The 20221-nt window shown below is 37.6% G+C and overlaps 2 protein-coding genes and 1 pseudogene across 2 annotated transcripts; all 3 read left to right on the top strand.

Annotated features, from left to right (window-relative positions):
* The first annotated feature begins 565 nt into the window (after positions 1 to 565).
* On the top strand, positions 566 to 1574 carry LOC148917728 (putative O-methyltransferase 3; annotated as a pseudogene).
* Positions 1575 to 10326: 8752 nt separating this feature from the next.
* On the top strand, positions 10327 to 11674 carry LOC103328491 (putative O-methyltransferase 3). The gene is made up of 2 exons (XM_008230886.3): positions 10327 to 11109; positions 11197 to 11674. Exons 1-2 carry the CDS (start codon positions 10345 to 10347, stop codon positions 11497 to 11499), a joined length of 1068 nt encoding a protein of 355 aa, XP_008229108.2. The 5' UTR covers positions 10327 to 10344; the 3' UTR covers positions 11500 to 11674.
* A 6370-nt stretch (positions 11675 to 18044) lies between these two features.
* On the top strand, positions 18045 to 20012 carry LOC148917729 (trans-resveratrol di-O-methyltransferase-like). The gene is made up of 2 exons (XM_089051115.1): positions 18045 to 18969; positions 19518 to 20012. Exons 1-2 carry the CDS (start codon positions 18103 to 18105, stop codon positions 19824 to 19826), a joined length of 1176 nt encoding a protein of 391 aa, XP_088907241.1. The 5' UTR covers positions 18045 to 18102; the 3' UTR covers positions 19827 to 20012.
* Positions 20013 to 20221: the final 209 nt, after the last annotated feature.

Here is a 20221-nt window from a genome sequence, read left to right on the forward strand (position 1 = left end):
AAAGGCAAAAAGTACATAGTGTGTTAGCCTAAGGCCTAAGATAAGTGCTGAGGCATGAGGAAACAAAAACCTTACTTGGACAGGAAACAAGAAGCGTCCCATGATCACTTGTGGTAGTACTTAAGGTGATCAGCGCTCCATGGATGAGGCAGAGTCTTGCCATTGGGATCACGAAGCTGATAAGTGCCTAGGTGGCAAACCTTGACAACCTTATAAGGGCCTTCCCACGTAGGTTCCAGGGTACACTCTATAGAGTTTTTGGTGGCCAAGGAAACCTTGCGCATGACCCAGTCGCCCGAGAACCACTAGGGGTTTGTTTGTGTGTCCCTTTGGGATATTTCAGCAAGGGAAAAGGCGTGTCTTCCTTGGTGCCAATTGTTTTTATGTTAGATATGCTCGATTGATTATGGTGTAAACATGAACCACATTTTCAGCTTCATAAATTCTATGTCCCTCAAATGTGTAGTTCAATTAGGTATCCCAAATGTCATCCAAAAACATGGCCAACCCATGACTCTTTCCGAGCTTGTCTCCGCCCTACCAATTTCCCCAACAAAAGGCTCATTTCATCCCACGCCTCATGCGAATCTTAGTCCACTCCCGCTTCTTTGCTCCAGAAAGTCTGAGTGGTGGGGAACAACGTTATGTACTAACAGAAGACTCCGCACTCCTCCTGAAACACAATCCCATTAGCGCAAGGCCGTACTTACTTGCCATGCTAAATCCCATGTTAACCGATCCATGGCAGTATTTGACCACTTGGTTCCAAAATGACAATCCTACGCCGTTTCACATGGTGCACGGGATGAAATTTTGGGATTATGGGAACCAGGACCCAACTCTTGCACTTTCTTTCAATGATGCCATGGCTGGCAATGCTCAGTTGATCTCGAGCTTGACGATCGATGACTGCAAGGGGGTGTTTCAAGGAGTGGATTCGATGGTTGACGTGGGCGGTGGGACAGGATCTGTGGCCAAGTCCATTGCTGATGCCTTCCCTCATATGAAATGCACTGTACTTGATCTCCCTCATGGCTGACCTAAAAGGGAGTAAGAACTTGTAATATGTTGCAGGAGACATGTTTGAGGCTGTTCCTGAGGCCGATGCTATTTTTTAAAAGGTAAATCATCTCATCCTTAGTGATATTATATTGTTAAATGCAGATTTCCATTTGTGATTTTGTTTGGTGATTGTGTATGACAAACAGTGGATATTGCATGTCTGGAGTGATGAAGAATGCGTGAAAATACTTGAGCGATGTAAAGAGGCAATTACAAGAGAGGGTAAGAAAGGCAAGGTGATTATCGTAGATATGACGGTGGAGAACAAGAATACAGATAAGGAATCTGGGGAAACACAACTTTTCTTCGATATGCTGATGATGGTCTTGGTTAAAGGAAAAGAAAGGAATGAGAAAGAATGGGCTAAGCTCTTTTCTGACGCAGGTTTCAGCCATTGTAAGATTACTCCCTGTTTGGGTTTAAGGTCTCTCATTGAGGTTTATCCTTGATTTATAATGAAGCACACCGGCTTAATATATTATGTTGGCAGCATGTAGTGTATTGTAATATTGTTCAGGGAAATTAATGTTACCTAGTTTATTTAGTATTGTATTAAATGCATTTGTCAATTTGGGAGCTGCACTGGAAATTCTATGGAAAATGATGCAGTTAATTCTTGTTATTTTGGGGACTTTTGTCTCTTTGCTTAGAACCAGTAATCAGTACACGACGTTCATTCAACTACTCAGATTTTTCAAACTCCCTTTTTGTTTTTGTTTTTTGATGAAGAGGGGGGAAAAACCCCAGAAGCAAAAAACAACTAGCTAATACTAATCATCTGAGGCTTCACAGCCCCCAACATATCACCAACCAGAATAGAGCTAATCCAAATTGGAGCATCATCAAAATAGCAAACCCCCAGATCCATATTCAGACTCCAATTAGCCAAGCAATCTGCAGCAGCATTCCTCTCCCTATAAACATGAGTAAGCTCAACAGACTCAAACTTCCTCATCAAAGCAACACAACTTGCAATCACCCCCAGCACAAGGATGAAGACAACTAGGAACATGCTGCTTGATAAGCTGAACAGCAGTCATAGAATCCATTTCAATGGAAAGCCTAGCCACCCCTTTAGCCGCAGCAAGCTTCAAACCAAAGAATAACCCCCAGAGCTCAGCATCCAGAGTTTGCCCAATACCCAAGTTGACAGCAAACCCACCCATCCAGTCCCCAAAGGAATCACGAATGATACCACCAGCACCAATACAACCAATACCACCCTTGCGAGAACCATCAACATTTATTTCAAACTCCTTTTTCATATTAGGCAAAACCTCACTTTTGATTCATATAGTTCATCACTTTCAATACTATAGTCTTGTGGCTTCAATTTGATCATTTTCTCCCATGTGGTGCAATTCAAGGACATTCTCCATTTTTTGTCAAATTAGAGTAACTGCAATTACTTGAAGAGGATTTCGGTCCAAAACAAGAAAGATAAAAAATTAAAAAAATTAAAAAATAAAAAAAGGAAAAGGAAAGAAAGAGAAGGGAGAGAGAAATCCTCTGCGCCACCACCCCCGCCAGCCCACACGCCAACCACATCACTCGACCCCATGTCCCGAACCCAATACAAATCTACTACCGCCATCTCTCTCTCTCTCTCACTCCCCTGCCGCGACTGTAACACCCAATACCCATCCGCCAATTCCCCCATCCAAACCATGTATCTCCTCGCCGATGTTCCCCAGTGCGCCCCACCTCTCCTTGATATCTACTGACCACACCCAGTCCCTTCCCTTCCCCCACGCCAGCCCAAAGTGGAAGCCACAACCACCCTTCCAGAAGCTCAATGGGAACTTACTATTAGATTCCACTCCCCCGACAACCTTCACTTCTCCATTTTCTTCTCTCTTATCAATCCTTCTCTAAACTTTCCTCTTTTTTCTTAATTTTCTTTTCCTTCTGCAATTTTCTCAGGAAAAGTTATAGAGAAACAACAACCACCCAATTTCTATTTCTATTGATTTGTTCGGGGAAATTTCACGTGCGTGGCGAATTTTATTTGTTTTTTTTCTTTTTATTTTTGATAAATCTCAATTCTTGGTTCATAACACGGTACAACAAATATTAGTTTTGGGGGATTTTCATTTTGCAAATTCCAAGTTTGTATCACGGCAATTTGGATTCTCTAATGTTATGGAAGGTTGTAATATTTTGTAAAGGTTGTTGTTCAATAATTTTAATTGTGGTGGGGGAGGAGGAGGGTTAGTGGTGGTCGTGATGAGAGAGGTGGGAATGGGGAGGGGAAATGCCCCTCCCTTTCTTCTATTTCCAGCATCTGTTTCTGGACCGAAATTCTACTTGACAAGTAACTGTAGTTACTCGAGTTTGACACAAATTGGAGGCGTTCTTGAATTGCTTAAATTCAAACCACAAGGGTAATAACGATCAAATTGAAACAAAATGGACCTTAGTGGTAAAAGTGATAAACCACATAGACCCAAAGTAACTTTTTGCCTAATTATTAATGTTATTGATGAATTTGTATTAATTTTACCTGGTCAAGGAGGCATTTCATGAGGTGTTATTACGGAGAGATAGTCTCATTTGTATCGACTTCAAATGCTTGTGTATATCAATAAGTTTGTGTTGTCTCGCCAAGGTTAGACTGCACGTGTTTCGGCCAAAATTCTGCACACCCAAGCGCTGGAGGCCTAGAACGAAAAAGCAATCTCAGAATCCAAGCAGTTTGGACTTTTCCATTTAAATTGGAATCAAGAGCCCAAAATCGAGAGAGCCCAGCCCAGGATCTGTCATCCCACGAGAATAAAACTTGGGCTTTGGAAAACAGAGAAAAGAAATCAGCCCACAGTCCCAAAACTCAACCTGGGCTTGGCGTGATCAAATGAAAAAGAGAAAAGCCAAAAATTGAAGCAAACCCACGTGACTACCTGACTTTGAAAAGTCAGCAATTTCAACTAGTCACAATGGCTGATAGGGAGTTAATGAAGGCAGGTCTTAAACAGGAAGAGATCTCCAGTCTTTTCAGTCAAAAGAAGATGAAAATCTCTTTCTATATAATTCTGCATCAGGACATGCATCATTTCCAAGGGATAAGCAGACTACATTTTCTAAAGAAATAAGTAGGGAGCAGGAAGTTGTCCATCAGGAAAAAGCAAACTAACTATCACGGCAGATTGAATTCTTACAAAAAGCAGTTAAAGGTTAAAAAGGGCTTAGGTTTTTCTTTCAAAAAACAGAGAAGTGATCACCATAAAGAACTGACTGTTGATGGTTTGTCTACCAGAATAGATAAAATGCCCATTTCTTTGACATTTAAAATAAAAGATTTTGTTTTTAGAAAATCTGCCGCCCAATATTAAAAGATTAGAAAACCCATTCCAACGTTTTTATATAAATATGAGAGAATGTGAACAGATCAAAGGACAGCCAAAAAATCAATCAAAAATAAAAACTCAAAATGATCACTTGATCTCAAAAAACCTTCAAAACACTGAAGCAACCAAAGCTCATTGAGCCACAACAAACAAGTCAAGCTAGAATTCAGAGTCTCTAAATTCAGTTCAGTTTCAGAAAAATGGTCATACAAAGCGAGATTTCTCACGTTACAAATTTGGTTCAGCATAAGCCAAAACAAGCAAAGTTCGGGTTTTACAAATATGAAAACCTCAACAAATTTATGGAGAATCCTGATCAAGCAGAACAGGTACTACAGCCCAGTTTCAACTCAATAATCATCAAATCCAGCCATTTATGCCCCTTCCAGACTAAAGAGGTTCCAATTCTGCCCGTTCAAAAAGTCTTTTAGGGCTTGAAATAGATTAAAGTTCTGCCAAACTCGAATGTTGGTATCAATTTATAGCTGAAACTTGACAATTGAAGTTGTTAATGGTCCAATCCAGCACAGATACATCCAATCCAGTCCGAATAAAAAGCAGCTATCCAGGAAGAAATTGAAGTACAATGCTCTTTTGTCTTTTTTAGAGTTGGTCTCTCCTTTTCTGAGTCTTGTAAAAGACAGTTCTGCTTGAAGCAATTTGCTTTCTTATGATTTATTCTAGCCAGAACTACCAGTTTTGTACTATGAAAATTTGTGAAGTCCTCACCAGTTTGAGGCAAGAAAAGAACTTACTTTGGAGATATTCCTCACCCAAATTCACAATCGCTTGTTTAGAAATCAGTGACTCGGGGCGCAAGTTATCCATTTTTAAAGAAATCTGCTAGGATTTTTATTGCTAGCAGTGGCACGCTCATACACAAAAATAAAAAAGTTGACTTGTTGACCAGTCAATGATTTTCAAGACAATGGGGAACTTTACCCTACTATCACATGAACAAATATAAAACGGGTGAACATCACGAGGTTTGAGATGTGAGCCTCTAGAAGATGATGCTCCCCTTAGTTCCTCCATTCTTCAACAACATGTCTCTCAGGGTCTGGAATGATTGGTCCCAGGTTTTTCCAAGTACTATAGCCTAGACCTCATGCAATCCTTATTCATGTGCATCCCATGATTCTGTTCTTGATTGTCAACATAAGAGTTTTGTCAATCTCTGTGTTTAGAGATTAAGTGTCACAAGTACGAGTCATGGTCACATATACTAGAAGGTTTTTCTAGGTTTTGTTAAGACCAGTTATCCCACTCATCATGTTAATTATGTGTCGTGGAATAGTTAATGGCTTTAATGAGTGTGTTGCTTGGGCCAATACACAATCAACGACTAAAGTGGCCTATGACCTCGAAGAGAGAAAATCATCAGCAGCAAGAGAGGAGCAACAAGGAAGTTTGCGCTAGAGGCGATTGATCACAATGGCCATGCGATCAATCGGTTTCTTCTAGTGGGCCGTGACGAGTGTTCCAAGCAGTCGATCGCATGAGGAAGCGATCGATCACTTTGTCCTTATTTTCTTTGCATGCTTTCCTATTTTATTGGGTTTCTTAACCTAATTAAATAGGATTTTGGTGTCGTATTCCTGGTTAACTTGCAACCCAAGTCCTAAGCATTATAAAAAGGAGTTTTGGATGTTAAGTTAGCCGAGCCAAAGAGAGGTCGGGGAATTTTGAAGAGAGAGTAACAAGAGAATTTAAGAGGGAATTCTTGGGTGTTTATAAAGAATCAAAATTGAGCAAGGGTGAGAGAAAAGATTGCTAGGGTTCTTGTGAGAGTTAAGAGGGTTCTTGATTGTAACCAAAATTATTATTACATACTAGTGAATTTCTCGGATGGATCACCAAGAAGATGTAGGAACGAGGTCAAACACTATAAATCTTTGTGTTCATCATGTGTGTTTTGCTTACGTTGTGTGTGTGTTTTATTCTCAAGGAGTTTGTGTATGGTCCAGGTACGTAATCCATCAACGACAAGGTCTTGGAGTATTTGCACAGTCATTCCCTTATATTATATGGCATTGCTTGGGTTCAGAGGTATGTGGCCAATGCTCAGCCAAATTTCTCTATGGGGCTGGTTGAGGTGACTTTTTTTTGGAACCTGCTTGAAATGTTGTCGTTTGTTTTTAATCAATGTGTGGTTAGGAGTAGATCCCTTTCCCACGTGCCCTTGAGAGCAATTTCCTCCAATAACCTTTGCTTTTGTTCACGCGTCATTACATTAATTGGCTGGTGAAATCTAGCTACCACTACATTTAGACAATGACCAAATGCTCTAATAAAGTGATAATCGAATTTTAACATGTTTTGTGTTTAGCGATATACAATTGATTAAGGGTTAATGACACAAAGAACTTATATTGTCAAACTCAAGATAAGCATTCGACCAAAAAAAAAAAAAAAAAACTGCTCGAGATAGGCGTGTGGCAGATGTGTTGATGTGTAGCTCCCTTGTACTCATTCATCGGATATAGTGCTTTCCTATGCTCACAAATCATTCATCCGATATAGTGTTTTCCCAGTTATGTGCAAGATAAATTTAAAATATCTTTCATAAATATCGCATGTGGAAGTTGTGCTGGGCGTAACAGGAGACCATCTCACACACTGAATGATTTATAGCAAAAGCTAATTGAAAAAAGAAAAAGAAAAGAAGAATAGCTAGCTGTTTTGAACCAACAATATTACAATGTTTGCTTGTTTGACCTGCGCTGGCCACTTGCATTCATTTATATCACAGTGATATGATAACGTATTTAATTCTGAATATATATTTTAAGAACGACTTTTTGCAATAAAAAACGATTACATAATTGTGCGGTCTTGTCTGAATTTTATAATTCCTACGCTTATGCATGTTTGGATGACTTTCTTTTCTGGACGAAACATCTTTTGGCTATGCCCCCTGCAATTCATAGTGGAGTCTTTTAATTATGATCTTCCATATCAATTAGGTATCAACATTGAATATATATTACAATAATCTTAGTGGTACAACAGCGACCCGAATTCATAAAATTAATCTTATAGTTACTGGCAGGACCCGAATTCATAAAATCTTCATATATCCATTGAGCAACCTATCACTCTCATTCCATATTAGAAACATGTATATTGCTTAAAGTGTGCATGAAACGGTTGACTTTGAAAGGCTTTTAAAATTTTGTCGTTTGGTTTTTATTTAAATTATTGACTGTTTTTATTTATTTATTATGGGAGTTATGATTGTTTAAATTTCAGGTTATATTTTTTACTCATTGCCTTAATTTTTATGGTTTTTTTTAGAGAACCTCGACGAAATGAGGGAAACTTTATTGATAAAATGAAAAGTTACAACAGAGGGGACAACACACCTAACCCCGACTCAACAAATCACATAATAGAGCGTCCTGAATAAGAGCAAGGGGCACCTCAAACCAAGTAAAATTGTCCACAGTATGCAGACCAAATCGAGCAAGTCGGTGTGCAACATCATTTGCTTCCCTATGAGTAAATTGAAAAACATAGCCATTTGTAACACCATTTTTATGATTTAATGTGTATGGAGGTTACAAGTGTTTGATGCCTATAAAAGGTCACTCCTGCTTCACATTTGAGACACACCACAATCTTATTTCTCTATTCTCCTACTTTCATATATTCTCTACTTTCCATATTATTATTTTTGGGCAACGGTTCTATGATTTGGAGATTTCTATCCAGTGTCTTTGACATGCTTTCACCATACCAAACTTGCTTTCTTACTATTAACTTATTTTACTTGTTTATTTGTTTCTGTATTTTTATTTTACTATCAAAGCTTTGTTTTATATATTATTATATTTAAAGGGTTTGAATAAGAATTTTACGGTAAAGGAAAACACAATCTTTAATAACAATCCAAACCCTTTATATATTAAAATTATCCTTACCGTATTTGTTTGCTATAAGTTTCAATTTATTTTCCTTCTTATAAAATTCAAATTTTAAAAAAAGGACAGCTATACGTTTTAAAAGTCAAGGCATTAAAGTCCAAAGTTAAGGAAAGTAAAAATATAAAAAAACAATATTAGATAGCTATATGTTTTGAAATTCATTAAAATATATATATATATATATATATATAGAGAAGCACAACAACACACCCCTGGAATTTAAATAAAATAAAAGAATAGAAGGTATAAAAAAATAAATTTGTTAGCGTCTAATTACGTAGTAGATACTTCGGTTATGTCTTTATTAGCCTATCATTAATGCTTGCATTTTTTATTGGTAATTGTTGCTTGCTTACACGTTTTCAAAATTAAAGACATTAAAGTCCAACTTTAAATAAATATTTACAAACAAATATTATACTATTTAACATAAGTGAACAAATTAAGTATACTAGAAAGCTTTAAACAATATTACTATTCAAAAGCTTAATAAAATTCAACGTTGAATAAAACCCTTCTAAAACAATTTTAAACTATTGCCAAGTTGATCTGCACGTTTTTGGAAGAGAATAAAAAGGTGAACCTAGTGGAAAGTTCAAACAATAGGAATCGTTTCCAATCTAAAACGAAATGTTTCAAGAGGACAAATAGAAATAGCCAACTAAAAGTTCCTTCCGTCGGCCGCCTCGGCCAAAAAAAGGGTAACAAAGTCAAACCGTTTTTCAGTGAGCTAGACTGCGTCGACCCTACTTGCATGTTTTAAATTAGTGTTTTCTTGTGTGATCTGCACTAGCTACTTACTTGCATTCTTCTTACATGATTTTATGTTAATAACCACTATATATATATAATTTTTTTTAATTACCACTTTATTACGGAGTAAAGATGAATGACTTTTACATGATTCATGTTGTGTGGATTAATTTAGTTTTATAATTCCTTGCGTGCACAAACCACATTTTACTGTGAATCATTGTTATTTATTTGTTGTAAGAGCTTACATATATAACAGTCGAAATAAAGAAATCGTATACTAACCATACCGTACCATACCGATTTCATACCGTTTCATTTAGAATGGGGAGATAATTAGTACCATACCAATAGAGTATGGTATGGTAGCGGTGTCAAGTATTTGGTACCGGTCAATACCGTACCGTACCGAAATATAAACATGTTCAAATAGAAACATATAGTTGTTGTGATGAACTGTGAAGGAAGGAAGGAGATTTTCCAAAGTCCCGTTTTGCAAATTTGTACAGATAAAAAAGAAGAATTTCTTGAGGCTGTTAGGGATCTGGGTAGCTGTTGTTTACTTTCTTTGATCAATGTCTATGAATTGTAATTTTCTTTTTGCATCTTCTGTCAAACTTTCTCGGATAATCATATATGCAAGTTCATTTTCATGGCTTAATTAATGTAAATTTCAGTTCCTCAGTTTTTGTTTTCCCCATTTCCCCATGTCAAATTTTCTCGGATAATCATAAGATTTAATCTAGGTAGCCAGCATTATTATGAAAAAAGTTGTGTTTTGTCTTCAAACTTCAGTCTGAAGCTTAAGATAAAAGGGCATATCATATGAATGAATTAGGAAATTTAGTAGCTATTTTTATTGTCTTATTCATTCCGTCTTGCATTTTTTAGTTGTCTCATTTTGGTACCGAAATGGTGCCGATATCGATTTGGCACAACACGGTACGGTATCAACTTTGGCAAACGATAATCTCATACCATACTATACCGGTTTTACTTTCCGGTATCGATAGCAGTACAAGCTCAATACCGTACCGTGCCCACCCCAAGAATCCACCATCAAATACAAGAGCCAATTAACATGTCTAGCACGTGGATTAGTTTGTTCACATGGAAAACATGGGTATCCCAATTTCCAAATATTTCTCTCTCCTCCTTTAAGGCATTAAGCTCCTCTAGCTCCCCCCCACTCCACACACTTATATAAAGAGATGTGCATCAATCTTAATTCTCACCAAATCTTGAGCCAATAGCAAGGCATGGGTAGTGAAGTGCGAGCAAGTCATGAGCTACTCAAAGCACAAGCCCACATTTGGAACCACATTTTCAGTTTCGTAAATTCTATGTCCCTCAAATGCGCAGTTCAATTAGATATCGCAGATGTCATCCAAAAACATGGCCAACCCATGATTCTTTCCGAGCTTGTCTCCGCCCTACCAATTTCCCCAACAAAAGCTCATTTCATCCCACGCCTTATGCGAATCTTAGTCCACTCCGGCTTCTTTGCCAGAGAAAGTGTGAGTGGTGGCGGCGAACAAGGTTATGTACTAACAGACGCCTCCGCACTCCTTCTGAAAGACAATCCCATGAGTGCAAGGCCCTTCTTACTTGCCATGCTCAATCCCATGTTAACCGATCCATGGCAGTATTTGACCACTTGGTTCCAAAATGACAATCCTACGCCGTTTCACGTGGTGCATGGGATGACATTTTGGGATTATGGGAACCAGGACCCGACTCTTGCACATTTTTTCAATGACGCCATGGCTAGCGATGCCCAGTTGATCTCGAGCTTGATGATTGATGACTGTAAGGGGGTGTTTCAAGGAGTGGTTTCGTTGGTTGACGTGGGCGGTGGGACGGGAACTGTGGCCAAGTCCATTGCTGATGCCTTCCCTCATATGAAATGCACTGTACTTGATCTCCCTCATGTAGTTGCTGACCTAAAAGGGAGTAAGAACTTGGAATATGTTGCAGGGGACATGTTTGAGGCTGTTCCTGAGGCCGATGCTATTTTTTTGAAGGTAAATAATCTCATCCTTAGTGATATTGTATTGTTAAATACAGATTTCCATTTATGATTTTGTTTGGTGATTGTGTATGACAAACAGTGGATATTGCATGACTGGAGTGATGAAGAATGTGTGAAAATACTTGAGCAATGTAAAGAGGCAATTACAAGAGAGGGCAAGAAAGGCAAGGTGATTATCGTAGATATGACAGTGGAGAACAAGAATACAGATAAGGAATCTGGGGAAACACAACTTTTCTTCGATATGCTGATGATGGTCTTGGTTAAAGGAAAAGAAAGGAATGAGAAAGAATGGGCTAAGCTCTTTTCTGACGCAGGTTTCAGCCATTATAAGATTACTCCCTGTTTGGGTTTAAGGTCTCTCATTGAGGTTTATCCTTGATTTATAATGAAGCACACCGGCTTAATATATTATGTTGGCAGCATGTAGTGTATTGTAATATTGTTCAGGGAAATTAATGTTACCTAGTTTATTTAGTATTGTATTAAATGCAAGTTTGTCAATTTGGGAGCTGCTCTGGAAATTCTGTGGAAAATGATGCAGTTAATTCTTGTTATTTGGGGACTTTTGTCTCTTTCCTTGGAACCAGTAATCAAAACGACCTCTTCTAACTATCTAGTTCTCTCTTTGCCATTTGGCTAACTACTCAGATTTCTCGAACTCCTTTTCCATATTAAGCAAAACCTCACTTTTGATCTCTGTGGTTTATCAGTTTTACTACTAAAGTCTTGGGGTTTCAATTTGAGCATTTTCGCCCATGGTGCAATTTAAGGACATTCTCCAATTTTTATCAAATTAGAGCATTTCTAGTAGACTCCCTATCCTCTCATCCGTAGCTACTTTCGCTAACAAGAAGAAAAATCCTCCTTCTAGCAGACTCCCTACTTGGCTCTCTATTTTGGAGAACCAACTTTTGGCTCTCTACATCTAGTAAGGAGGAGAGTGAAATGGAGGCTCGCCAAATTGAAGAGAAAGAGAAAGAGAAAGAAAAAGGGGGAGAGAGATAGGGACATTTGGGAGGTTGGTATGATTTGCAAGAGAAAGAGGGAGAAAAAGTAAAAGAAAATAAGAATAAAATATTTCATATTAACCAAAATAGAGAACATTGCTGAAGGAAACATCTTTTAAGTAGTTTGCTATAATAGCTTTCTAACTATTTTAGCTAGAATTTGGCTAAAATTTGGAGACTCTTCTGGATATGCTCTTAGAGTAATTGTGGTTACTTGTTGAGGAGCATTTCAGTCTAAAACAAGAAAGATAAAAATAAAAAAATAAAAAGGAAAAGGAAAGAAAGAGAAGGGAGAGAGAAACCCTCAGCACCACCACCCCCTCCAGCCCACACGCCAACCACAACATTCGACCCTATGTCCCCAACCCAATAGAAATATACCACTGCCATCTCTCTCTCTCTCTCTCTCATGCCCCCTCCGCGACTGTAACACCCGACACTGATCCCCCAATTCCCTCATCCAAACCATGTATATCCTGGCCGATGTCCTGTAGTGCCCCCCACCCCTCCTCGATATCTACTCACCACACCCAGTCCCTTTCCCCACGCCAGCCCAAAGTAGATGCCACAACCACCCTTCCAGAAGCTCAGTGGGAACTTACTATTAGATCCCTACCCCCCGACAACCTTCACATCTCCATTTTCTTCTCTCTTATCAATCCCTTTCGTTATGCAATTTTCTCATAAAAAGTTATAGAGAAACAACAACCACCCAATTTCTGTTTCTATTGATTTGTTGGGGGAAATTTCACTTGCTTGGCGAATTTTATTTGTTTTGTAAATTAATTTTTCCTAATCTAAGTTCTTGGTTCATAACACAGTTCAACAAATATTAGTTTTGGGGGATTTTCATGGGTTTGGCAAATTCCAAGTTTGTATCACGGAAAATTTTCGATTCTCTAATGTTATGGGAGGTTGTAATATTTTGCAATGGTTGTTCAATAACTTTAAGAGATATTTAGTCGTAAATTCAGTCTTAGCACTAATAATATAGATCAACCATGTACCATTTAATTTCTATAAACAAACCCAAAAAACACCCACAAAATGACAGCTGGCCCTATGGAATTTAATTTTGATTATTAAATTATTTTGATACCCTATTGGGTGTTTTGGGCTTTTTTTATGAGATTTTCGGGTTGGGTTTGTTTTAGAAATCAATGGCAGTTTTGTAATTTAAAAGAAGTTAAAAGTCTTTTTGTTATGTTGTAAATGGGCTTTGGGTGTATTTCTAAAATCCATTTCATATATGGTGTTTTTATAATTTGGGCTCCTATATTGAGTATAATAGTGAATCCCCCGGATTTTAATTGTGGTGGGGGAGGGTTGGTGGTGGTCGTGATGAGAGGGTTGGCTAGGCAACTTGGTTGGAAGGTGGGAATGGGGAGGTAAATGCCTCCCCTTTCTTCTATTTCCAGCATTTTTTTTTGTACCGAAATTCTCCTTGACAAGTAACAGTAGTTACTCGAGTTTGACATAAATTGGAGACTGTTCTTGAATTGCTTAAATTCAAAGCCACAAGGGTAATAACGATGAAATTGAAACAACAAGAACTTTCGTGGTAAAAGTGGTAAACCAGATAGACCCAAAGAAACTTTTTGCCTAGTTATTAATGTTATTTTTATGAGTTGTGTTATTATAGAGAGAGAGTTTCATCTGGATCGACTTCAAATGCTTGTGTATATCGATCAGTTTGTTGTCTTGCCAAAGTTAGATTGCACGAGGTTCAAGATGCGAGCCTCTAGAAGACGAGGCTCCCCCCTTAGTTCCTCCATTCTTCAACAACATGTCTATCAGGGTCTGGAATGATAGGTCCCAGGTTTTTCCAAGTACTATAGCCTAGACCTCATGCAATCCTTATTCATGTGCATCCCCTGATTCTGTTCTTGATTGTCAACATAAGAGGTTTGTCAATATCTGTGTTTGGAGATTAAGTGTCACAAGTACGAGTCATGGTAACATATACTAGAAGGTTTTTCTAGGTTTTGTTAAGACCAGTTATCCCGCTTATCATGTCAACTATGTGTCGTGGGATAGTTAATGGCTTTGATGAGTGTGTTTCTTGGGCCCGTACTCAATCAAACTATAGCGGCCTATGAGCTCGAGATTGGCTGACCATAGATGCTGGAAGAAAAGGAAATCAGCGGCAGCAAGAGAGGAGCAGCAGGGAAGTTTACGCAGGAGGCGATTGATCGCAATGGCCATGCGATCAATCAGTTTCTTCTAGTGGGTCGCGACGATGCTGTGTATTCATCCTTATTTTGTTCGCATGCTGAATGTGGTTTTTTTTTTTTCAGCAGTTTTGACGTGGCTTTCCTATTTTATCGGGGTTCCTTAACCTAATTAAATAGGATTTTAGTTTCCTATTCCTAGTTAACTTTTAACCCAAGTCCTATGCATTATAAAAAGGACTTTTGGGGTTATGTTAACTGAGCCAAAGAGAGGTCGGGAATTTAGAAGAGACAGTAACAAGAGAATTTAAGAGGGAATTCTTGGGTGTTCATAAGGGAATCAAAGGGTTTGAGCAAGGGTGAGAGAAAAGAGAGTTAGGGTTCTTGTGAGAGCTAAGGTGGTTCTTGATTGTAACAAAAATTGTTCTTACATACTAGTGAATTTCTTGGGTGGACCACCAAGAAGATGTAGGCACGAGGTCGAACATTATAAATCTTTTTGTTCTTGTGTGTTTTCTTATTCTCTTTATGGTGTGTGTGTTTTATTCTCAAGGGGTTTGTATGTGATCAGGTTACGTAGTCCATCAAAATGACAAGGTCTTAGAATGTTTACGCAGTCATTCCCTTATATGGTCTTGCTTGGGTTCATAAGTATTTGGTCAATGCTCAGCCAAATTTCTTTATGGGCCTGGTAGAGGTGAATTCTTTTGGAACCTGCTTGAAATGATGCCGTCTGTTTCTAATCAATGTGTGATTAGGAATAGATCATATTCTTACATGTGATTGAGAGCAATTTCCTCCAATAATCTTTGGTTTTGCTCGTGTCATTACATTTAGACAATGACCAAATGCTTAGCAACCAAATATTGTCTATAATCGATTTTAACATGTTTTGTATTTAGCTATATACAATTGATTAAGGGTTAATGGCACAAAAGAACTTACATGGTCAAACTCGAGAAAGCGTGTGGCAGATGTGTTAATGTATAGTTCCCATTATTAATTCCATGCTCACAAATCATTCATCCGATATAGTGCTTTCCCAATTCTGCAAGAAAATTTTCAAATATCTTTCATAAATATCGTATGTGGAGTAACAAGAGACCATCACACACTGATTGACTTATAGCGAAAGCTAATTGAAAAAAGAAAAAGAACAGAAGAATAGCTAGCTGTTTTGGTCCCACATGCTTCATATGCATGTGCGTGTTTTTAGTGTTTCCTTGTTTGGCCTGCACTAGTCTTGTCTGAATTTTATAATTCCAACGCTTTATACTATGTTTGGATGACTTTCGGCATGTAATATTGGAGTCTTCTACTAATTATGATATTCCATATCAATTATTAGGTATCGACCGACATCATATTGATAAAATTAATCTTATAGTTATTGGCAGGATCTAAATCCATAAAATCTTCATACATCATCTACCAAATCAAATCCTCGATTAAGAAACCCATCACTCTCATTCCATAATCACGCTTAAAGTGTGCATGAAAAAGTACAGTCATGTACGTACTTAGAATTTAGAGGCATTCATATTATTGTTACAACATACGCACAAAAGCGGAATCAAGAATTTTTCAATAGGTGGGATAGCTAAAGTTATTAGCTTAAAATCTAATGATAATTTTTTTTTTTTTTGGGTACTAACAGTTTCTATAGTTTTCCTAGAAATAAAAGTATACATTAAATCATATAAATCATGCTAGTTGTAAACACAAGAAAAAAAAAATGGAATTAGAGCCATATTATTCACAAAATTGTGAATTTTATTTAGAAAAATGCTTTTCTTTTGGAGTTGCATTAATGGAAAAGGATTAAAATTGATGTTTGGGACAAACTTTAACACCAAATACAAAAGTGGAAGACCTTTGACTATGACTATTGGTGTGGTAACACTAGCTGACCCAGAAATTTTTTAGCGGAGGTGCAATTTTGAAAGGCTAAAAACCTTTTTGTGGATTGAACATCTAAAGCTTTTTACCTACATTGATCTTAGGTCCCTTCATGCATTCATATCATACATGAAAATTTGTTTTATGTAAAAATATTGACTAAGTATGAAAAATGGTTTTTCGGAATAATCATTTTCTCAAGATAATTTTTGGCAGCTTTTATTCCTTACACATCAAATAAGAAAACTTGATTTTATGGGATTTTCGTATAAAGTATATATTGACTTAGTGAGCCATCATTTTTAGCCTAAATCTTATTTTGCACTAAAGTCGATTTTTCATATTTTGATTTGGTGGGAATTTTATTTTTACAAATTTATAAATAAACCAAATCCTAGACATGTATTTATAAAAAACCCAAACACTATTTAAACATAGAAACACACCCAAAATCAACCCCAAAATCAACAATTGTATATTTTTTGGGTGTGTTTATAAATGGATTTTGAGTGTGTGTAATGATGAGTTTTGGGTGTATTTATAAAGTGTTTTGGGTGTTGGGTTTTTTTATAATTTCAGCCCCCATTTTGGGTGTTTTAGTGAAACTCCCTTTTATTTTCTAGTATTTTATTTGAATCCAAATAGGGGGTACTTCCTTATTTACATTGTAAACTTAGGTAAATGGAGTAATATAAAAATAAATGAAAGTAAAATGACATAGACATTTACTTAAAGGGTGCGTTTTTGCTCACCACTTTAACTCAAAGTGTACCATCACCACCCCTTTTAGAAGTTGACACATTTCTATAGTTATAACCATAGTTAACTTTTAAATTTTAAATTTATTAAAGTATTTAAAACCAAATAATAATAATAATAATAATAACATTTTAAAGAAAGAACAACCCTAGCCACCATCCCCGGCAGTGCAGCACCCAGCCACCATTCCCTCCCCACCTCGTTCACCACCACGCCCCAGTCAACATATCTTTTACAAAACAAGAAACTAAAACGATTATCAATTTTTAAGAAATAAAAACTCAGGAAGGTTTAGCATTTTGTTGAATTGGTTGGTGGGGCCTTCAAGGCAAATCAGAATGTTTCTTGTATTTAACTTGTCGCTCAGGCATCGACAACATGGCTTGCGATTAGAAGTCTCTCTTCTTTCCAATCGGCCATGGCAGCTACGGATTGGAATCTGGGGCTGAATATGAGTCTCTGCTCGTGCCATTGTTTTCAACTTTAACAGGATCGGACAACTCTCTCGCTCGGATTTTTGGGTCTCTTGGATTCTGTTTTGGGTCTCTTGGACTCGGTTTTGGTTCTTCTTACCTCGCCATCTTCGGCTGATTTTGGATTGCTGCAGGGGAACGGTGGCTGTGGTTGCTGAGGTATTTCTAGCGGCAAGAAGGAGAGAAGGTCGCTGCCGACGGAGTTTACCAGATTGGTTGGGTGCGTGGTTGCTGAGGTATTTTTGGCGGCAAGGAGGAGAGAAGGTAGCTGCCGGCGGATTTTACCAGATTGGTTGGGTGCGTGGGGCTGGTGGCTGTTGGGTTTTTGGTTTTTCTGTAATTAAATTTTATTAAAAGGATTTTTGTTTTTTTCACTCTCATAATAATGCCATCAGAAAAATAAAAATAAAATAAAAATTAACTATGGTTACACCTTTGTATACATGTCAACATTTAAGATGGGTGGTGAGGGTACACATTGAGTTAAAGTGGTGAGCAAAAATACTCTCATTAGCATATAAGTACGGCCCCTTCTAGTATTATTTACTTAAATAATTGGGATGTGGATTGTGTCGTCGGCAACGACTATATAAGCAGATCCCCAGTATAGAACACTTTAATAAGAGAGCCATCGGTGTTCTTGAGCTACACATATAAATACACACTAAGATAAATGAGTAATGATAAAGTGAGTGCTACTAGCCATGAGCTTCTTCAAGCTCAAGCTCATGTGTGGAATCATATCTTCCAGTTCATAAACTCCATGTCATTAAAGTGTGCAGTTCAATTAGGCATCCCAGATGTGATTCACAGCCATGGCCAACCCATATCCCTTTCCAATCTCATTTCCGGCCTCAATGTCCACCCTTCGAAAGCTCATTTCATCGCACGCCTCATGCGAATCCTTGTCCACTCCAATTTCTTTGCACAAGACCAGCAAGTTCAGCTACCACTTCTTCCAAACGATAATAACAACAATGAGAATATTGTTCATCAGGATCTTGATGATGAAGAGGAGGAAAAAACTGTTGTGGTGTATAGACTAACACCAGCTTCCAGGCTTCTCCTCAAGGAAAGTCCATTAAGCACCACACAATTTTTACTTATGATTCTTGATCCAGTAGTAACAGATCCATTTCATCTAATGGGCACTTGGTGCCAGATGAACAATCATGGAAATCAGGATCATCCAGCTTCCCCATTTGAGATGGCACATGGTAGGCCTTTTTGGGGTTTGGCTGCTCAGCAACCAAAGTTTGGTAGCTTGTTTAATGAAGCAATGGAGGCTGACTCTCAACTGCTAGCAAGGGCAGTGGTTGAAGAGTGTGAAGGAGTTTTTGAGGGTTTAAATTCCTTGGTTGATGTTGGAGGTGGCACAGGAACCATGGCCAAGGCCATTGCCAAGGCCTTCCCGAACATCAATTGCACTGTCTTTGACCAACCACATGTTGTTGCAAACTTGCAGGGGACTCACAATTTGGATTTTGTTGGAGGAGACATGTTTGAGAAGATACCCCCAGCAAATGCAATTTTCCTCAAGGTAATTATAAAACTCAATTATTTCTCTCATTTTTATTATTCCTTAATTTCCTAATTAATTATTACTTTCTTGTTAGTAAACACATCTCACACTTGCCTTTGCAGAATTTTCTAAACTCTTCCTTGTTTTGCTTGGCTTTCAATCCGAGTTGTGTATTTAAGGAATTTTTATGGAGTTTAATAATAAATCTCAAAACGAAAAGACAATCTTGTTGAAGAATGTAAAGTCACACATTGGAAATTTAGACAAAATGTATAACATATGCCCTTTTGTATAAACCCCACACCAGCTTGGACTAAGCTGGTGGTTAATTTGGGATTAATATCGATGTTGCTAGTAGTGGTCCGCGGGTCCGTTTCTCTGAAATCTTAACAAACCTTACTATTCATAAATGAATAAGTAACAATGACATGCCAATTGATGCATGTACAAAGTATATTAAGCAGGTACCATACGCTAATTCTATGCACGGATGTGATTGTGAGTACAAATTCAAGGCTTACGTTAAAGTAATTAACCATTAATTAATGTATGGCATCAATGATCAGTGGATTCTGCATGATTGGAGTGACGAGGAAAGCGTGAAGATATTGAAGAAGAGTAGAGAAGCAATTCTGAGCAAAAATGGAGGAGGAAAGGTTATCATCCTGGACATAAATGTGTCTGTAGATAATAAGAAGATGGATAAGAAATCAATTGAAACTCAGCTCATGTGGGATATCTTGATGATGGTCGACCTCAATGGCAAAGAGCGTAGTGAAGCAGAGTGGGAAAAGCTCTTTCTGACTGCTGGATTCTCTCACTATAAGATTACACATATATTGGGCCTAAGGTCTCTTATTGAAGTTTACCCCTGAAAAAAAGCATCTCTTTTAATTGCATGTTAAGTGCATGCGAAATAAACCCTAAATCTATTTTACCTCTTTTGGTGTGTATATGCATATATTATCTAAGTTTGGATGTTTCCTTCGTCTTTGTAACCTTTAAAGTTTATGATTTAGCTCTTAAGAAATAAAAATGGTTCGCAGTATGTTTCAGTCTAATAGTGTTTCTTAATGACTGGAAGAAGTTTTAATTTCAAAACACATCACCTCATTAGTAAAATTTAAAATAATAATAATAATTTGATGCCCCAAAAAGAAAAAGGAGAAGCCCAAATGCATGATGGACCAATAAGACATACGGCCATGAATGAGAAACTGGATTTCAGCCTTCTGCGATTTGTTGAGCTGGGTTCTTGCTGTTCGGTAAG

The sequence above is a fragment of the Prunus mume genome, linkage group LG4 (assembly GCF_029339155.1).
Source record: "Prunus mume cultivar Tortuosa linkage group LG4, ASM2933915v1, whole genome shotgun sequence".
In the NCBI taxonomy this organism is placed as follows: Eukaryota; Viridiplantae; Streptophyta; class Magnoliopsida; order Rosales; family Rosaceae; genus Prunus; species Prunus mume.